The sequence below is a fragment of the Octodon degus genome, unplaced genomic scaffold (genome assembly GCF_000260255.1).
Source record: "Octodon degus isolate 3935 unplaced genomic scaffold, OctDeg1.0 scaffold00026, whole genome shotgun sequence".
Classification (NCBI taxonomy): Eukaryota; Metazoa; Chordata; class Mammalia; order Rodentia; family Octodontidae; genus Octodon; species Octodon degus.
In genome coordinates this window covers 4,956,532-4,973,592 of record NW_004524602.1, presented here as the reverse complement: position 1 = coordinate 4,973,592, position 17,061 = coordinate 4,956,532, and the positions used below count along the sequence as shown (strand labels likewise).

Genomic DNA, 17,061 nt, shown 5'->3' with positions numbered 1-17,061 from the left:
TGGACAGATTTCCTGCACCCTTTGTGTGTGATTCTTTGAGTGATTATAAAATAACCTTATAAAATGTATCCTGTTTTATTGTTCCCCTTGCAAAACCCAAAAACCATGATAGTAGGTCATATAAAAATACCCCGCCCCCCCCCAAAAAAAAAACCAAACAGGGCTGGGGATGTAGTGTGGCAGCATAAAGGCCTGCCTGGCAAGTGCAAGGTCCCAAGTTCGATCTCCAGTACCTCATGCTATGCCGACCCCACTCCATGCTGGTGCCCAAAATGGGCATGGTGGCACTTCCATACCCTGCTTGGGATAAGCGCTGGGGAGGCTGAGACAGGAGGATCACTATGAGTCTGAACTGCATAGTGAGACCCTGTATCAAAAAATAAAATAAGCCCCAGACTATATTTTGCCAACCCCTGATGTGGATCATCCCAGACTCTGCAGCTTTGGTGTCATCCACTGACTCTCTAGCTTATCCCAAAGTATGTAGCAAAATACTTTAAGGCCATGGGTGGTACACACCCTGGTAACCCCAGGACTCAGGAGGCTGACCAGGAGGATCACCACAAGTTCCAGGCCAGCCTGGGCTACACGGTGGGTTCAAGGCCAGCTAGGACCACATAGCAAAACCCTGTCTAAAACAAAGCAAACAAAAAAACCCTTTAAATGCCATTTTCCTTTGAGTGTCTTGATGGGACTCAGTAACAAGGTTTAGGATAGAGATGGGATTGGGAACAGCATCTTGTCCTACATCCTCTCTCCGTACCATGACAGACACTGAAATAAATGGTAATCATTAATCTTGTCAACAGTGATAAATTTTCAAAAATATGCCGTTGTCCAAAGGCTTTGCCCAAATGTCCTAGCACATCCTTGCCGGCTTTGCCCCCTCAGCCTCCTTCAGATGTCTGTCTTGATGTCTCATGAGTATGCCGTAGCTAGGTGCTCTTCTCGCCAGCGTAGGCCTTTGCAACGCTCCACTGCAACGGTCTATGGTCTCTCTATCCCCGGAATGCCGATGCTCACGTGTGCCTGTGCCCGCGCCCCACCACCTCGCAGTGCTGGCCCCTACGCTGCAGACTCTGTCCTTCTGTGTGGTGTCTGTCTGCGTGAGCAGGTGCTCTGCCCTTCTGTGTCTGTGTCTCCCAACTGGGTTGGTGTGCGCTGGTTTCCCTCTCAGCTGGAAATCGTCTGCAGACACACCGCACCTTATCTGGTAGTCTCCTTGTCTTATCTAGTCTTCATCCCCAGGCCTTCCAAAAACGAGCCAAAGACAGAGGAGCAGGTGGGAACAAGTTTTCTTAGAAACTGTTACGAAGGAAGATCCTTCCCACCCCAGCCCCACAACCTTGGCTGGCTGAGTAACGTCAGATCAGAGGTCTCCAGCCCCAGCAATATTTTGCTCCAGCACATCTGGAGCCGGGACTAGGTGGATCCATGTCTGTGGGGCAGAGGGAAACGATCACCCCCAGGCCCCGGGGTAAAGCATGTGCAAAGCCCTGCGGGCCTGAGGAGGGCTGGGCAGGGCGAGGTGCGTCACGGTGTTCTGGGCTGCAGCGTGGCCCATCTCACAGAAGCAGGCAGGAAGCACCACCACGGATCAGTTTTATATGGCACCCACTGTATACAACAGACAGACAGAGACGGACAGACGGCGCACACAGCACTTCTAAGCCAAGCATTGCTCACCGTCTAGAACCACCGTGGGGAAGCACAGAGGAGACACTCTTGCATAGGAAACATGTACCTCGAAAGGGAATGAAGAAGGATTTTGGCAAAACATCTACTTCCTGCCCGGGTCCTGGGTAAAGAGGGACCTCTACTGCTGAAGCTTCTACATAGTGAAAATGATCCCCTCCTCAATGGCAGTATATACAGTCTCGAACCTCCCTACCTGTGCTCACTGCTTTCTATGCACACCTCAAAACTACTTTACAGGTAGACAGACTTAGACTAAGAGACAGAACATGGCCTGGAGCAAGAGGAAATGGGGGCTGGCTCAAGGGGAGGGGACACAGGAGGTGTCCCAGCTCAGCCAAGGGCAAGGCCTCTGTCTGTCCAGACCAGAAAGAAAAGTCTCAGGTGGCCCAATCCCTCTCTCCCTCTCTCTCGTCCTTGTTGGGGCAGCAGTGGTTCCACAGGAAGGCCATCGAGGACAGGAAGGTCCCCCTCCTGCTGACTAGGGGACTTCTCAGGCTGGCGATGGCCATGCAGGCCTGAACTCCTCACAGTGCCTCTTGGGGCTGCTGTCTGAGTTGGGGCAGTGGATTGTGGGGTCACTGCTTGCTTCCGTACCCTGCTTGTGCCCTGAAGATGAGCCTAGGCCTCAAGTCCTTTCTGGGTTGAAAAGGAGCCAGGGCTGGTTCAGGAGGGATGAGACACAGAACAATCTTTCCACAGGCCCCTCTGCCTGGGCTCGGCTAGCAAGGGTCCCTTCACCCTGTCTCCTAGGGATAGTTAAAGGCAGCTTTTATTAGACTCTATACTTTTTTGTTTCTCTTGTGTGGTTTTTTTTTTTTTGTTGTTGTTTCTTTAATTTATATATAGATATAGATATAGATATATATTCTTAAAAAAGCAATAGTCCTTTGGTCCCTAAACTCTAAGGAATGATATGATTTTGAAAGAAGTAAATCTGGGCTCCCCTGGCGGGGAAGCCCTTGGCACCCCCAGGCCGTCGGCCCTCCCCTAGACAGTCAGTGCTTGGTGCCTGGCTGCTCGGCTGCAGGCCAGTTGCAGAACAACCCACTTGATCAGAAACGGTGTCCAGGGGCCTGAGCCCCAGGCGCGGGCCTTGGGTCTGATCCGCCTCTGTCCATCCGCAACTGCTCCCTTAGGAAGGGCCACTCCGACATTTATGTGCTTTTCCTTTGCGTTCTTCTCGCTCTTCAGTGTCTGCCCTTGGGTGAAAGTCAAAAGTCACCCCTGAGGGCCAGGCCAAGGCAGCCTGCACTCTTGGGGCCACACCAGCGAGCAGCTGATTCTCTCTTCCTGGGAACCGCCCCCTGCACCAAAGCCAGACCTGAGTCCCTGGCCGCAGCTCATGTCCAGAGGAGCCAAAACGCCCTGGAGAGACAGCACATTGCTGAGGTCTGCAAGGGGCCTCCTGCAGACCCATGGCCCTGTAGAAACCTAGAAGGTGGCCGCCCTCTGCTCCTGGCCCACCAGGCCCTGCAGGTCCCTCATGGGTAGCATGCTCTGTGCCCTCATCTGCATGTTCATTGCCGTCATCACAGGACTTACATCTCGTCTCTTATTGCTCAGACCCCACCTGCAGTATGAAGTTGAATGCGTGACCTGAAAGCCCCTCCCAGGTTGGCCCACGCCTCATTCCTCTGGCCCCTCCATACATGCAGGCTCTCTCCCTGTTCCTCTCTGGAGTAGGACCAGCTAAATGTTGCCAAACTCGCTTTTCTCAGATTACAGAGACCAGCAGAGTGCTATGTGATGGATCTCAGGCCTCCGGACGAAGCACAGCCCTGTCCAGGGTTTCCTCCTAGCTCCTGGCTCTTCTCTTTGTCCCGGTCTTCCTCAGAGGTGGGTGCCTCTGATCTCCCCAAAGGCACATCAAGTGAGGAGAGCATCCGAGGGGACTCACCTCTCAGCGAGAGCAGGTCAGTAAGGCCGGTTGGCATCCTTAGGCCTCTTTAGCTGGACCTTGAGCCTCTTCATGCCAATTTGAAAGCCATTCATGGCCTGAATAGCAGTCTGGGCACTGGTTGGATTGTCAAAACTAACAAACCCTGGGAGATGGGTATGGCACAGAGGTTAGCAGAGAGCCCTGCCTGGCAGGCCTGCCTTTCTCTAGTCCACTCATCTCCCAGCCCCTCAACTCCCTGGCCCATTGTTCATGTGTGGGCAGAGAGATGGGCACACACTCATAAGGGCAAACTGCCTGAGATTCCCAAAGTTGTGATTCTTGGAAGGACAAGAAGTGACTGTGTGGGGAGGGGATGGCATTTGGGTGGGATTTCTCCCATCTGTTCCTGGCCCCAGTTGGCTGTCTCTCTCCACTATTCCCTCTGGTCCTTAGACCTTCAGTTGGGGCTTCAGGGATCTCAGGTCCCAGCCCAGGAAGCACCTGCTTTGGCCAAACTCAAAAGCCCTCACCTGCTCTGCTTGAACACCTAGAATACCCGAGCTTCCCAGAGGAACATGAAATAAGGCTTCTTCTAAGTCTAGGCATGTCCCTGGGCTAAAATGTGCCCCCACTATGTGTTGTACATTCAGCCTCCAGAAATCATGGCTGTGGGTAGGGTCTGGGGGGCAGCTTCCACCTGGCTAGGATGGGGAGAGCCCCAGGGCTGGGGCTCCGCTCACCGAAACACTTGCTCTGGTTGGTGGCGCGATCCACAAAGACTTTGGCAGAGACGACAGCTCCAAAAGGCAGGAAGGTCTGTATGAGTTCTGCATCCCCAAACTCCTGAGGCAGGTGATAGATGAAGAGGTTACAGCCTTCGGGGCCTACAGGGACAGGAGCAGGCTGGTTTAGGGGAGGCCCTGGTCCAGCCCCACCTGCCCTGACTCCGCAGCCCCAAGTTCCTCACCTTCTCTTTGCTGCTGGGGCAGGGTTGAAGATTGCTGGGGAAAAGTTGTGCTCACTGGGGCATAGGCTGATGGATAGGCTGCTGGAGACAGAGTCAGGAGTGGGCACTGACCCCATAGCCAACCCAAGTAGGGCCCCATCTCCCTCATCACCAGCTCAACCCAGTCTACCCTAACCCTCACCCCAAGAGAAGTTGTTGGGGGCTGGGCATGAGCAGGATGAGAAGGTCAAGTCCTGGGAAGACAGCCTAGGCCCCCCACGATCTCCTTGTTCCTTTCTGGGGCCCGTCACCCCCCAGGCCCGCGCAGTGCCCAGTGAAACCTGCGTAGTGGTGCATCCCAGCGTAGGCCTGCTGCAGGGGGTCAGCCACGCCAGGGCTCTGGGCTGGGGAGAGAGGAGCCAGGCCCATGGTGAAGGCAGGTGGGCAGGGCCCAGTGAGAGATGTGGGGAGAGTAGAGAGTGGAGGAGAAGGAGTGGAATCCTTTCCCCAGAAGCAGGGCCCTGCCCTCCATCCCCTGCTCCCTACTCCACTTCAGTGGCCCACCTGGGTAGGGAGAGAGCCCGTTATTGTACAGCGTGTCGGAGCCCGGCTGCCCGTTGGTCTGGGCGGTCAGGGGACTGAATCCATTGACCCCGATGGGTCCGGGGAGACCAGGGAGGGTGCCTGGGCCACCTCCAGGTGGGGAGTTGGCTGTTGATGGTGGAACAGGAGGCTGGGTTAGGTTGTAGAACACCTGGTCCTCCCAGCTGCAGCCCAATCCCAGGGGCCCCTACCTGCTGCTGGCAACAGAGGGGCAGCCACCAGGCTGAAGGCTGCGACGTGCTGCATCTGGGCTGCCACAGCTGCCACTGGGCCAAGGCCTGGACCCTGGGCCGCTGCCAGCAGGGCTGCCTGGTGCTGCAGGATCTTCGGGAAGAAAAAGGGGTATTCACGGGAGTCTCTGCAGGGGCACCCCCAACCCAGATGACCAGCCCAGCCATCTGTCCCAGGACCAGGCACCTACCGCGGTGGTGTAGGCTCCGCAGGCCCCGAGGGGCAGCGGTGCAGGGTGCAGGGCACCCAGCTGGCCGGCCATCTGCTGCATGCGCCGCAGTGCACGCTCCCGGTCGGTGTCCGCTAGCTTCACTACCAAGCTGGACGAGGCCCCCTGATCAGCAGGTAGGGAAGCCACAGTCCTGACCCATCCAGCTGTGACCTGGGTCCCCACGCACCTCCACAGGGAGAGCAGTCCATCCCGCCTCACCGCGCCCGAGCCTCACCGCCATGGTCCGGCTCCCGTGCAGACCCTGGATGGCCGCCTGGGCTTCTCCTTGGCTCCCGAACTTCACAAAGGCACAGCCTGGGCAGGGGGCAGGGATCAGGTAGCTCAGGTCACAGAGGCCAAAAGGACACATGGAGAGAAAGAGCCACCAGGAAACCCCAGGGGCCAGCTCGGGTCACCTTTACTGGTGCCATCCGGGCTCCGGAGGACTGTGCACTCCTCGATGTGGCCGAAGGGCTGGAACAGGCGCCTGACATCCTCCTCGCCCTGCTGCTTGCCCAGCATTCCCACAAACAGCTTCCGGTCCTCTGGGGACAAAGCCAGGGATAATGACCTGAGGCCTTCTGGCCCTCCTAAGCTCCTCAGGGGAGCATGGAAGGTAGCTCAGAACTCTAGCTCTGGAAAGAGGGGCAGGGAGAAAGAACTGAGAAGGCCCTGGGCCACCAAGGGTCCCTTAGGAACAAGGTGATTTCCAGGGGGATCAGCTCAGATTCCCATCAGGAAAACCCTGGGGCCAGGGAGATGACTCAGTGGAATAAGCACTTCCCTGGCAAGCGCAAGGGCCTGAGTTCAATCCCCGATTCAGCAAAAGAAAGAAAGAAAGAAAGAAAGAAAGAAAGAAAGAAAGAAAGAAAGAAAGAAAACCCTGGGCCCGCAGAAACTAGAAACACTCATTGCTGCTCCTGTGGGGAGTGGCTGCGACCGTTGTGAGATTTCAGAGTGAGTAGGGCCTCTTTATGCGTTATTTTCTTTTTCTTTTTTCTTTTTCCTTTTTGGTACTAGGGATGGAACCCAGGTCTCATGCTTGCCAAGCAGGCTGTCCTCCCCTGAACTATTTCCTCAACTCTGTCTGCGGCATTTTATACATTTGACTTTGCTGTTAGAGTTTGGGAAATGGCGTTTCCCAAAAGACCACTTGGGTTGTATTGAAGCGGGGGCTCCTCAGAGGCCTCTGTATTCACATCACACCCAGAGAAGAGAACTTCTGCCAGTTACCCTGGTTAGTGCACTAGTTCTGCTAGTTAGCCTGGTGGCAAGGGCTGGAGCCAAGCTCAAATCAAGGATTCTTGGTAAAGCACCATACAGAAAACAGCTGTCTTCTCCCATCGCCTCAACCCAGACACTAAACCCTGGGATGAAGAATCTCAATCCAAGCCAGTACCTTGCCAAGGCTACAGAAGTTTGGGTTTCTGCACCTTCAACATTAGCATCTTCCTTTCGATTTGATTTGAAACTGTCTCATTGCTATATGTTTATCAATAAAACTTTGAAAAGAAAAAAAAAACAACAAAAAAAACATTAGCATCTTCCACACCACACTTGCTGAGCCCATGGCCGTGTCCTCACTGCTCCACGGCTACTTCCCCCTGCCAACTTCCTTCTCTCTGACTTCCTTTGTCCTCCACCCAATTCTTCCCCAAGGATTCATGGGATGGAAAACAAATCCTGCCCATGGACCTGGATGACCACGTGAAAAAAAAAAATGTCTGATGCCTCAGTGTGTCTGTGCTTTCCAGGAGAGGGCAGAGGTGCTGGAGAAGAACTGCGAGTGAGCCCGTGGCCCCTGCACATACCCTGGAGGGCAGGGGCCAGGCACCAGGCATGAGCTGCACAGCTGGTACTCACAGGAGCCTGAGCGAGAGATGCACTCGGCCTGATGTTCAAGTCTGGCTCTACTCTGCGCCAAGGTAAGTCTGGATTCCTGCCCTATGTGGGACAGTATTCACGGGGAGCGATGGGGTGCATGGGAACCTGGCTTCGGGCATCACTGTCAAGATCCTAGAACTCAGGCTGAAGTCCGGTTGACAGTGAAGTAGAAGAATGGACCAAGTGAAGTTAATAATTTCCTCTAGGTCAAACTCTACCAGTTTGGTTAAAAAAGATGCTATACTTAGCAAAGCACAGGGACGGCGGTTCAATCCCCCAGCACCACATGCCAGCCAGCCCCGCCCCCTGGTGGGCTGAGCTGGCCCCACACACACACACACACACACACACACAAATAAATATATTTTAAAAAAACAGATGCTATAAAAGATAAGCAGAAAGTGTCTGCGTAAGAACACTCCATGGCGTGGTGGCGGTGGTGAGGAAGGAGGTGCTTGGTCCCTAGAAAGGTGGCAGTATCATCATGGAAACTCAGTGCAAGCAGCTGAGAGGTGGCATCAGCGCACAGCTGAGACACAGCTGGACAGCTGCGCAGTGAGTTCAAGGCCGGTCTGAACTATATAGTGAGAGCCTGTCTCAGAAACCAAGCCAAACCCAAACAAAATGAAAACCAAATAAACAACAAAAACTTCAAGTTTACCTTCAAGATTTTTTTTTTAAGATTAATTGTTAAACACCAAATAAAGTAGAAACCTAGAGGAAATTTGGAAAAGATGATTAGATAGTAATACATATTTATTGCTCAAAATTAAAAAAGAATGCATACTGCTGTCTACCTGAATCCTTAGAAATTCAGGCAGAAATTGAACAGTTATAGGCTGGTAATAAAAGGGAAAATGCGCTAGCCAAGAATTTAAATCAAATTTCCAGGACTGGCAAGATAGCTCAGCAGACTAAGTGGCTGCGGAGGCAAGAGCAGCGACTGGGGTGCAGTCCCATCCCCAGCACCACAGGCAGCACTGGCCCTGACCCTGGGTGCACTGAGCTGGCCACCGAGACCGGGTGTGGTGGCGGATAGCTGTAATCCCAGAGCTGGGGAGGCTGAAAACAGCAAGATTACTATGAGTCTGAGCTTCGTAGTGAGATCCTGTACCAAATACATTGAAATAAGTGAATAAATAAATAAATAAATAGGCTGGAGATATGCCTCAGTGCAAAAGTTCTGAGACCAATACTACTTTTCGACTTCTCTTCTTCTTCTTCTTCTTCTTCTTCTTCTTCTTCTTCTTCTTCTTCTTCTTCTTCTTCTTCTTCTTCTTCTTCTTCTTCCTCTTCCTTCTCCTCCTCCTCCTTCTCCTCCTCTTCCTCTTCTTTTTTTTTTTGTGTTTGTTTGTTTTGTGGTACCAGAGATTGAACTTGGGACCTTGTGCTTGCCAGGCAGGTGCTTATGCCACCAAGCTATCTCCCCAGCTTAAGTACTTTTAGTAAAAAAATAATTTAAAAAAACTAAGTTGAGAGTAGTGGTGGACACCTGTAGTTCCAGTACTCAAGAGGGTGTGGCAGGAGTACTGCTGTGCGTCTGAGACCAGCCTGAACCAAACAACAAAACCCTGTCTCAAATAAATAAACAAACAAACAAATAAATAAATACTATATAAAAAAATACAGCCATGCTGGGAAGTATATCAGGAAAGCTAACCACCATTTTGATCTATGGATTTATTGATTGTATGTTATGAGATTTGAAAGAAAAGAAAAAAATATACAAGAGTTTAATGATTTTTGAGATTTTTTTTTGCCCTGTGAATAAAAAATACTTTTCCTGTAGAACTGTATTTAGTATTTAACTTTCATTAGTGTTTCCAAAGTAGAGATGTTAGTTGAGAAAAATCAATTGCAGTCTCTATGCCAAACAGCAAACGAAACAGATTCATTTGGTTAACACTGTCTGAGGGATTTGGGGGCCCTCACCTCTGAACTCAGCCACCCCAAGTTCAACATTTTGAAACACATGAGCCTTGGGTTTTTGTCCTCCCCCCCCCCTTGAGAGGAGGTGTCACTCTGCTGGTCGGGCTGGCTTCACATTCCTGGGTTCAAGTGATCCTCCTGCCTCAGCCTCCCAAATAGCTGGGACCATAGAGCACACCACCATCTCCAGATTAGGCAAATATTTTAAGTTCATCTTCAGCCTGGTCCTTCCACCACAGCAACCATCGAAGAACAGTAGCCATAGCCCTCTGCTATCCCATGGCCATAGGCCTCAACAAGGGCCACAAGGTGACTAAAAATGTGAGCAAACTGAGGCACAGTCACCATTGTGGATGCCTCACTAAACACACTAAGTTCATGCGGGACATGATCCGGGAGGTGTGCGGCTTCGCCCCCTACAAGTGGTGTGCCATGGAGCTGCTCAAGGTCTCCAAGGACAAACTCACCCTCAAGTTCATCAAGAAAAGTGTGGGGACGCACATCTGCACCAAGAGGAAGCATGAGGAGCTGAGCAACATGCTGGCCGTCATGAGGAAGGCAGCTGCCAAGAAGGACTGAGCCCCTCTGGAATAAAGCTTTATAGAAAAAGAAATAATAATGACATTCATCTTCAAATGTACCCAGATGCTAAAGGGAAAGGTTTTTGATGCTATGAATCTTTAATGTATAAATGAGTGCCAGAAGTGTTGTTTGAGGATATGTAACTACCCCAGGCTGTAGGACATCGGCTTATGCTGGGTGTAGTGACACACGTCTGTAATCCCAGAACTCAGGGGCTAAGGTAGGGTATTGCTCAGAGGTTACGGCCAACCTGGGCTTAACATAGTGAATTCAAGCCCAGCCTGAACTGTTGTCCCTCTGCCATGTGCTACCCTGCCTTGTGAGCTAAATAAACCTTTCCTCCGAGAGAGAGAGAGAGAGAGAGAGAGAGAGAGAGAGAGAGAGAGAGAGACAGACAGACACACACACACACACACACACACCAGGGAGCTAGCTCAGAGGCTTAAGTGCCTGCCTAGCAAGCACAAGGTCCTGAATTCGATCTCCAGTTTAAAAAAAAGAAAGGAAAAAAGAAGGAATAGAATATATAGAACATATACTATGCATATTGGTTATTTCTACCACAAACCTCCTGCTTATTGATTAAAATTAAGACTACTACTGCTCTTCTTCATTGGCATCAAAATTCAAGAGACAGAACATAAAGTAACTATTTTTTTAAAAGCTTATGTGTGCAAGATGGAGCACTTCTTTATGACAGATGGGGGAAACAGCAGACTTTGGGCCAAAGAAGCAAATTTGATGAGTTTAGTTAAGTTCTCACAGTGTTGGTCTTTTAAAAAAAGAGTTGAATTAGCTGCCAGGATTTAATATAATTAAAATACAATATTTTATAAAGACATGGTGGTTTCATTTAAGGTTAACCATCTGGGCTCCCATAATATTTAAGTTGGTTATCCCTTGGTTTGTTTTGTTTTGTTTTGTTTTGTTTTTGTTTTGGACAGGGTATCACCTCCCTTGAACTCACTAAGTAGCCCAAGCAGTATTCCTGCCTCAGCCTCCAAGTGCTAGGATCACAGGTGTGCCCCACCATACTTGGCCAGTGATCCCTGTTTTTTTTGGGTGTTTTGTTTTGTTTTGTTTTGTTTTGTTTTGTTTGTTTGCAGAACTGGGGATTGAACTCAGGCCCTTGAGCTTGCCAGGCAAGCTCTTATTCCACTGAGCCATCTCCCCAGCCCCTGATCCCTGTTTTGTAGAAAGAGAAATCATACAATCATCCTTTCCATAAGTAAATGGTGGAATTTGGGGTGCAGTGAAACAAGCTTTCACTATGTAGTCCAGGTTGGCATCAAACTCGTGGTGATTTTCCTGTCTCAGACTCTTGATTACAGACATGCACCACCACGATTGGCTCATTTGTTACATTCCAAAAGCAAAAATTCAACTGCACTTTTAAAAGGTGATGTCCTCGACCATTACACTGTATTAAAATTGAGCACAGCTGAACTCATTTTATTTTTTTATTTTTTTTGGCAGAACGGGGGATTGAACTCAGGCCCCTGCGCTTGCCAGAGAAGCACTTATTCCACTGAGCCATCTCCCTGGCCCCTGAACTCATTCTAGAAGAGCTATATGATGGCTAGGATTAAGTAAGGAACACACTTGATTAGTAACAAGGTTATGTAACAGGTCAGCTAATCATAAAAATACAAATGATAAAGGCTCGAGTGTCCTACAAGAGCTGATCTACGCACCTTGCATGTCCCAAGTAGGATCGGGGGGATATAAACGATCCATCCAGCCGCACAGGTCTAAAAGGGTTATTCATGGATGCATCTGGCGTGCACTTGGTAAGAAATATTTGTGCGACCCATCACTTCTAAGGTTGGAAGTTCAGCAGCCAGGTGGCCCTCTTTTCAGCTAGGTCTGCTTTGCGTCCCTTCTTGAGCTGCTCTGAGCGTGAACTGGGATGCCGCAAAGGCAGAATGTGTCATGGAGGTGGCACCTGGGAAACTTGTACAAGAAGAATGGAACAATGCTAACACCCAGCCTGATGTCCCAAGGCCAGGCAGAAGCAGCACTAGGAGAGCCCCTGCCCACTTTCCTGAGAGCCCATGTGAGATGTGGAGGCCACATCCTGGGGCCAGTTCCTGAACAGGACTCAGGCTCCCGGTGCTGGGCTCAGCTCTGAGGCCTTTGGAGAAGCTCTTTCCTCTGCCTGAAATGCATGCTGTCTTTCTCTTCCTTTCTCTGACTACTCCCTGTTACCCTCAAGGTCTTTTCTTAAATATCACCACCTCTGAGAGCTCATCCTGAGCTCCCAGCATGCAGAGGGGGTTGGGTAGCTCTTGCTTATATCCCCCCACTTGCCCTTAAGAAGTACTGGTCACAGTGAACTGTGACCCTGAATTGGCCATGTCATTTCCTAGCCTCAGAAGAAGGCTGGCTGGATGAAAACAGCTCAGTATGTCTGCTTCTCAGCTTTCTCTTAGGTGACTTATCTATGGGACCTCCTCATATTTTTGAGCAGGGCTTACAATATAGCCAACAAAGGCCTTGGTGCCTAGCAGAGCTTCCCAAGGAGTGGAAATTCTGGGGACATGTGACCAAGAGGTTTTATATGCATCCTGGAGCATCTTGAAGAATGCCTGGAAGGAGGACATGTATGAGGAAAGGGGAGGAAACTTGGAAATATATCTCCGGGACTAAGTGGGAGTGATGACATCTTAACCAGAAGTCAGAAATCGAGCTCAAAGGTAGAGAATCTGAAAGGATTCAGGAAGTAGAGTTCTTACTGGAGAACCAAAAACCGTAACGGTGCCAGAAAGCCCTATAAGTATGTACTGGAGTACAGAACTCCACAACAGTCCCACAAAAGCCCAGAAGAATATGCAGGAGAAATGAATGCCACAATGGCACCGTGAGCCCTGAAGTTTTTTCGGGAGAACTGAAAAGCACAATGATGCCATGGCAGGATGCAGGTGTGGATAGGAAGAAGTCTGAGTCTTATTCAAGGAAGAGGCAGCAGACATCAAAGAAGGCCACAGACAGGTGTCCTCAAATAATACAGTATCAAGGGCAAGAAAGATATCGAGAACTACTCAAGATACCCACACTGCCTTTTGAGAATGGAAGCTAGCCAGAGTCCAGCACACTGTTAGAAAGCTTCTTACCACTCCTGTTTTTAAAGAGCAGTAATCTTTCTACCAGAAAAGAGTGCAGCTAAGAAAACTTCTCAGACTTTCTAGGCTTTTCATCATAGAGTCCAGGTCCTCCCTGCGTCTTGCGAAGCCTACTGTCCCATTCTCATCTGTCACCATGATGAACCAGGCAGGGACAGCAAAGGAATGAGTGGCCTCAATCCAAAGTGGAATGCTTCTCTGCAATCAGAAGAAGCTGGCAAGGAGAATAACTCCAGCCTAACTCTTCAAGCAAACCTGTTCAGTTCTACCTAGCAGAATGGGAACGGGTGCTCTTCAGGGGTAAGGTGGTGAGTGCCCCCTCCCACTGTCCCCATCTGCTTCTGCCACTCCTGTCTCTGGGTCTGAGTTCTGTAGACCTCACCATATTGTGACTGGCTGAGCTGTTTCTGAAGCTGAGGAATTCTGAGGCCTCTTTCTCTCCCCCAGCCACGGAAGGTCTGTAAAGAAGCCACGGGTAGGACTGGCTCCAGAAATAAGCCCACCATCCCCTACATGTGGACAATGCTTGAAGTTGGTCAACAAGAACGTTACCTCCTCGGCCCTCACTGGCAGCTGGCTTCACTTGGATCGGACGATTCATCTGAAAGACATTGGAGCAACACACGTATTCAGCAGGATTGCTTGGTCCTGTGGCCCAGTCGTCTCCGCCCCTGGACTCCTCAGAAGCTGAGCTCTGACCCTTTTGGACTCTGTCCTCCACCATTCCCACTGGGATCATGGATGTTCTCTGAGACCCCTTCCTTAAAGTCAGGCATTTAGAAAGACCAAAACCTGCAGGGACAGGTGGCAGGTGGCTCTGGAAAAGCCCAGGGTGGAATGAGATGGCTAAAGAGGTCTCTCTCTGGCTTTTGAACTCACTTTAAAGCTTTGAGGGAAAGGAGGTAGGTGGGAGGGTGCAACTGATACTGTGCATTTGTGTTTTAAGTCTACAACTGGGGACTCAGGCCAGGTACTATTTAGATGAATCAGATTTGGTGCCCTCTATTGCCAACTCTACCATTTCATGGTTGTCTGAGCTGAAGTAAACCACTCTCAATACAGTTCCTCAAATGGAGAAACCATGCCCAAGCCCGCGTCATCCCAGTCTCTGTCCCCTCCCCGGTTCCCTCACAGGGTGCCGGATTTGTTTAGGGCACCACCCCCAGCCCTTGCTTGCCCACTTTTCTCATTCTTTGGAGATGGGCTCACACACCCACTGCCGCTGTGTCCACACAGGCATGACTCAGAGCTCTCCACATCCCGGCCCACATTTTTTCCTAAGCCTCATGTCCTGTTCTCAGCTGCTTGCTGGACAGCCTGGCTAGAAAGGCCCCTGGAACCTTCCACTCATATCACCCGAACCCAATCTCACCTTCCTCCCAAACCTGGGCCCCTTGGGTCCCCACACTGTAAACCCTGAAGCCCAGCATAGGCTTCTCCTGGCATGGTTTCCCAACCCTCCAACCAGTAACACCTTTTAATTCAAGGATTCACTGACCAGAGATGGTTAAGAATCCCCTGGGAACCACATGAGACTCTTCAGTTGGGGGGATTATATGTTTTGAAGAGATGATGTTAAGAGACACCCCCCACAGCCCCATCCCCCAACCACCCTAAGGGAATTCATGATTGAACCCCATCTCACCTTCCTCTCATGGGTGTTGTGGGGATCACATGAGGTAATGGGGATGCAAAAGGTCTTGGTAAAGTGCCAAGATGTGAGGATTATTGTTGGGGAGGGGGCAGCTAGCTGAGTGCCGGGAGGCAGGAACAGCGGCCTTCCCGTTCACGGAGGAAGGGTTACTGGTGCCCATCTGGCCTGAGAAGGTGATGATCTGACCCCCTCCCCTCAGGAAATGCACTGCTTCTGCACCAATCAGGGGCCACGCCATCCCCTACCAATGTGCTCGTTGCCGAGACAACAGGCAGCTTCCTGTTACCATAGCCACAAGTGCTACCCGGTAACTATGGTAACGCCCTGGCAGTCACAGTTGAGCAATTTCCTTTGGATCAAATTTGGGGGGTGGGAGGGGTGGGAGCAATTTTTAAAAAATAAAAACAAGGAAAGAAAAGCAGGCAAAGCTTGAAGCAGCGCAGACCCCTTCCCTCCCAGGGCTCTGACACACATACCCACTAGTGGTGTGCTAGTGTGCCAGGTGGTGAGTGGGGGCCGAGACACCAGCAGGACTCAGGGTGCAGTCTAAAGGAGGTGACAGATCAAGCCAAGCAAGCAGGGTGAGCAGGACAGGTCTGGACTGGCTTGGACCAGGGACCAAGAAGACTGGACCATCCCTAGGTACGGCCACCTGTGATAGTGATGGGGAGACCAAGAGACAGAGCCACAGGAAGCAGAGACACAGGAATGACAAGGAAGCACAGGAAGGCAGAAATGAGAGAAAGTGAGAGACAGACATGGATGGGGAAAGTTGAAGGAATGATTGGTGGGGACAGGAGCAAGGAGAAGTAGGATCAGGAAGGGGATGTGGCAAGGGCAGGGAAAGTCTTGACAGGGAAGAAGAGAGAGGGTAGAAGCCTGGGGTGCAGGCAGTGAGGGTGAGCAAGACCATCATTATTTTATTAATTCTTAAATAGATCCTGAGATGCTCTCTCTGGGGCCTGGAGAGACCAGCGCATGTGACAGCAGCGGTTTCCATGGCAGCTGCCTCCCAGCCAGGTTTCCGGGGAGATGGTGCTCACTGATGCTCTGGGCAACGCCCCATCCTGCCTCCCACCTTTCCAGGGGCAGTGGGCATCAGGTGGTGGATCTGGTAGGGTTCAGTGCCAGAGGCTGGAACGTGAACCTCCCGCCCACCGCATAAATGGGGGCCATTGACGGTGGCCCTGCAGGGGAGACAACGCCAGCCTAGATGTGGTCTCTGTCCTCATAGGCTGAAGAAGGGAAGATCATGCCACCATTTCCTGCAGTCACACCATGTGCCAGGCTGGGGGACTTTATGCGCACTGTCCCCAAGTCCTTTCAGTGTTCAGCCAGATAAGGCCATTGTCCTCATATTACAGAAGAGACAGCTGAGGCTGAGGGAGAGTGTATCGCATGCCTAAGGTCACATGGTGAGCAAAAGTGGTGGAGCTGGTGAAGGAGAGACAAGGACAGAGCGACAGGTCCCCTAAGTCTATCTGAGGCTGATGTCCATGAGTTTTGCACTGTGCTGCTCAACTCCACTCCGTTTTTATTTTTTATTTATTTATTTTTTTTTTGAGACAGGGTCTTGCTAGGTAGTTTAGGCTGGCCTAGAACTCACTATGTGTTTCAGGCTGGCCTTGAACTCATGGAAATCCTTCTGCCTCAGCCTCCAGAATGCTGGGATTCCAGGTGTGTGCTACCACACTCAGCTCAACTTCATTCTTAAAACATGCAAACAAATAATGACATGCAGAGGGACCAGGGCAGCTGAGGCAGAGAGCTGGGGCTGAGGCTAACTGCAGCTGGAGAGGGTGATGTTGGAAGAGCTTCATGAGAGTGCAGTGTGCTCCCTGGGCTTTGTGAGACCGGGTGTCACAGGTCACGCGGAGCCACTGGGAGACTGAAGGCTGGCAGCTGAGTGCTCAGGTGGCTGGGCATGGACAGGAGGTTGCCAGGGTAGAATCAATTGCTTCTGAATCTGATGTGGACTTCAGTCCTGGCTACAGCACTGGCTGTGCTAGCACACACCTCTCATCCCAGCATTCAGGAGGCTGAAGCAGGAGGATCACCACAAGCTCGAGGCCAGCCTGGGCTACATGCTGAGTTAAGGCCAGCCTGAACTGCATAGCAAAACCCTGTCTCAAAAAGCCTAAATGAATAAGCAAATCCTGGCTACAATCCTGGGACCTTCTCTGCTCTCTGAGCCTCATCATTCACAGGCAGAAAAGGAAGACTCACAACCCAACCTCTCCGGGTTGGGGTAAAGACGACAGACCAGATAACTTAACTCGTTCATTTCTCTCTCTCTCTCTCTCTCTCTCTCTCTCTCTCTCT

At 51.0% G+C, this 17,061-nt stretch overlaps 1 protein-coding gene across 25 annotated transcripts in view; it reads right to left on the bottom strand.

Moving 5' to 3' along the window:
* Positions 1-3,612: 3,612 nt before the first annotated feature.
* Positions 3,613-17,061, bottom strand: part of Celf6 (CUGBP Elav-like family member 6) — a 24,763-nt gene continuing 11,314 nt past the window's right edge. Inside the window, exons 1-12 of one of the 25 annotated variants that reach the window (XM_023712484.1) lie at positions 13,633-13,686; positions 12,060-12,063; positions 5,985-6,146; positions 5,804-5,883; positions 5,548-5,691; positions 5,318-5,450; positions 5,088-5,234; positions 4,865-4,927; positions 4,696-4,698; positions 4,545-4,625; positions 4,379-4,461; positions 3,613-3,741 (exon numbers count right to left, since the gene is read on the bottom strand). In XM_023712484.1, the coding sequence (XP_023568252.1) occupies positions 3,613-3,741; positions 4,379-4,461; positions 4,545-4,625; positions 4,696-4,698; positions 4,865-4,927; positions 5,088-5,234; positions 5,318-5,450; positions 5,548-5,691; positions 5,804-5,883; positions 5,985-6,146; positions 12,060-12,063; positions 13,633-13,686 (1,083 nt within the window). Of the gene's footprint in view, positions 3,742-4,317; positions 4,498-4,544; positions 4,631-4,695; positions 4,699-4,863; positions 4,954-5,023; positions 5,235-5,314; positions 5,451-5,547; positions 5,692-5,803; positions 5,884-5,984; positions 6,147-12,059; positions 12,064-13,632; positions 13,687-17,061 lie in introns of those variants that run through there. The other 24 variants (XM_023712479.1, XM_023712493.1, XM_023712482.1 and 21 more) reach the window with 24 other exon arrangements.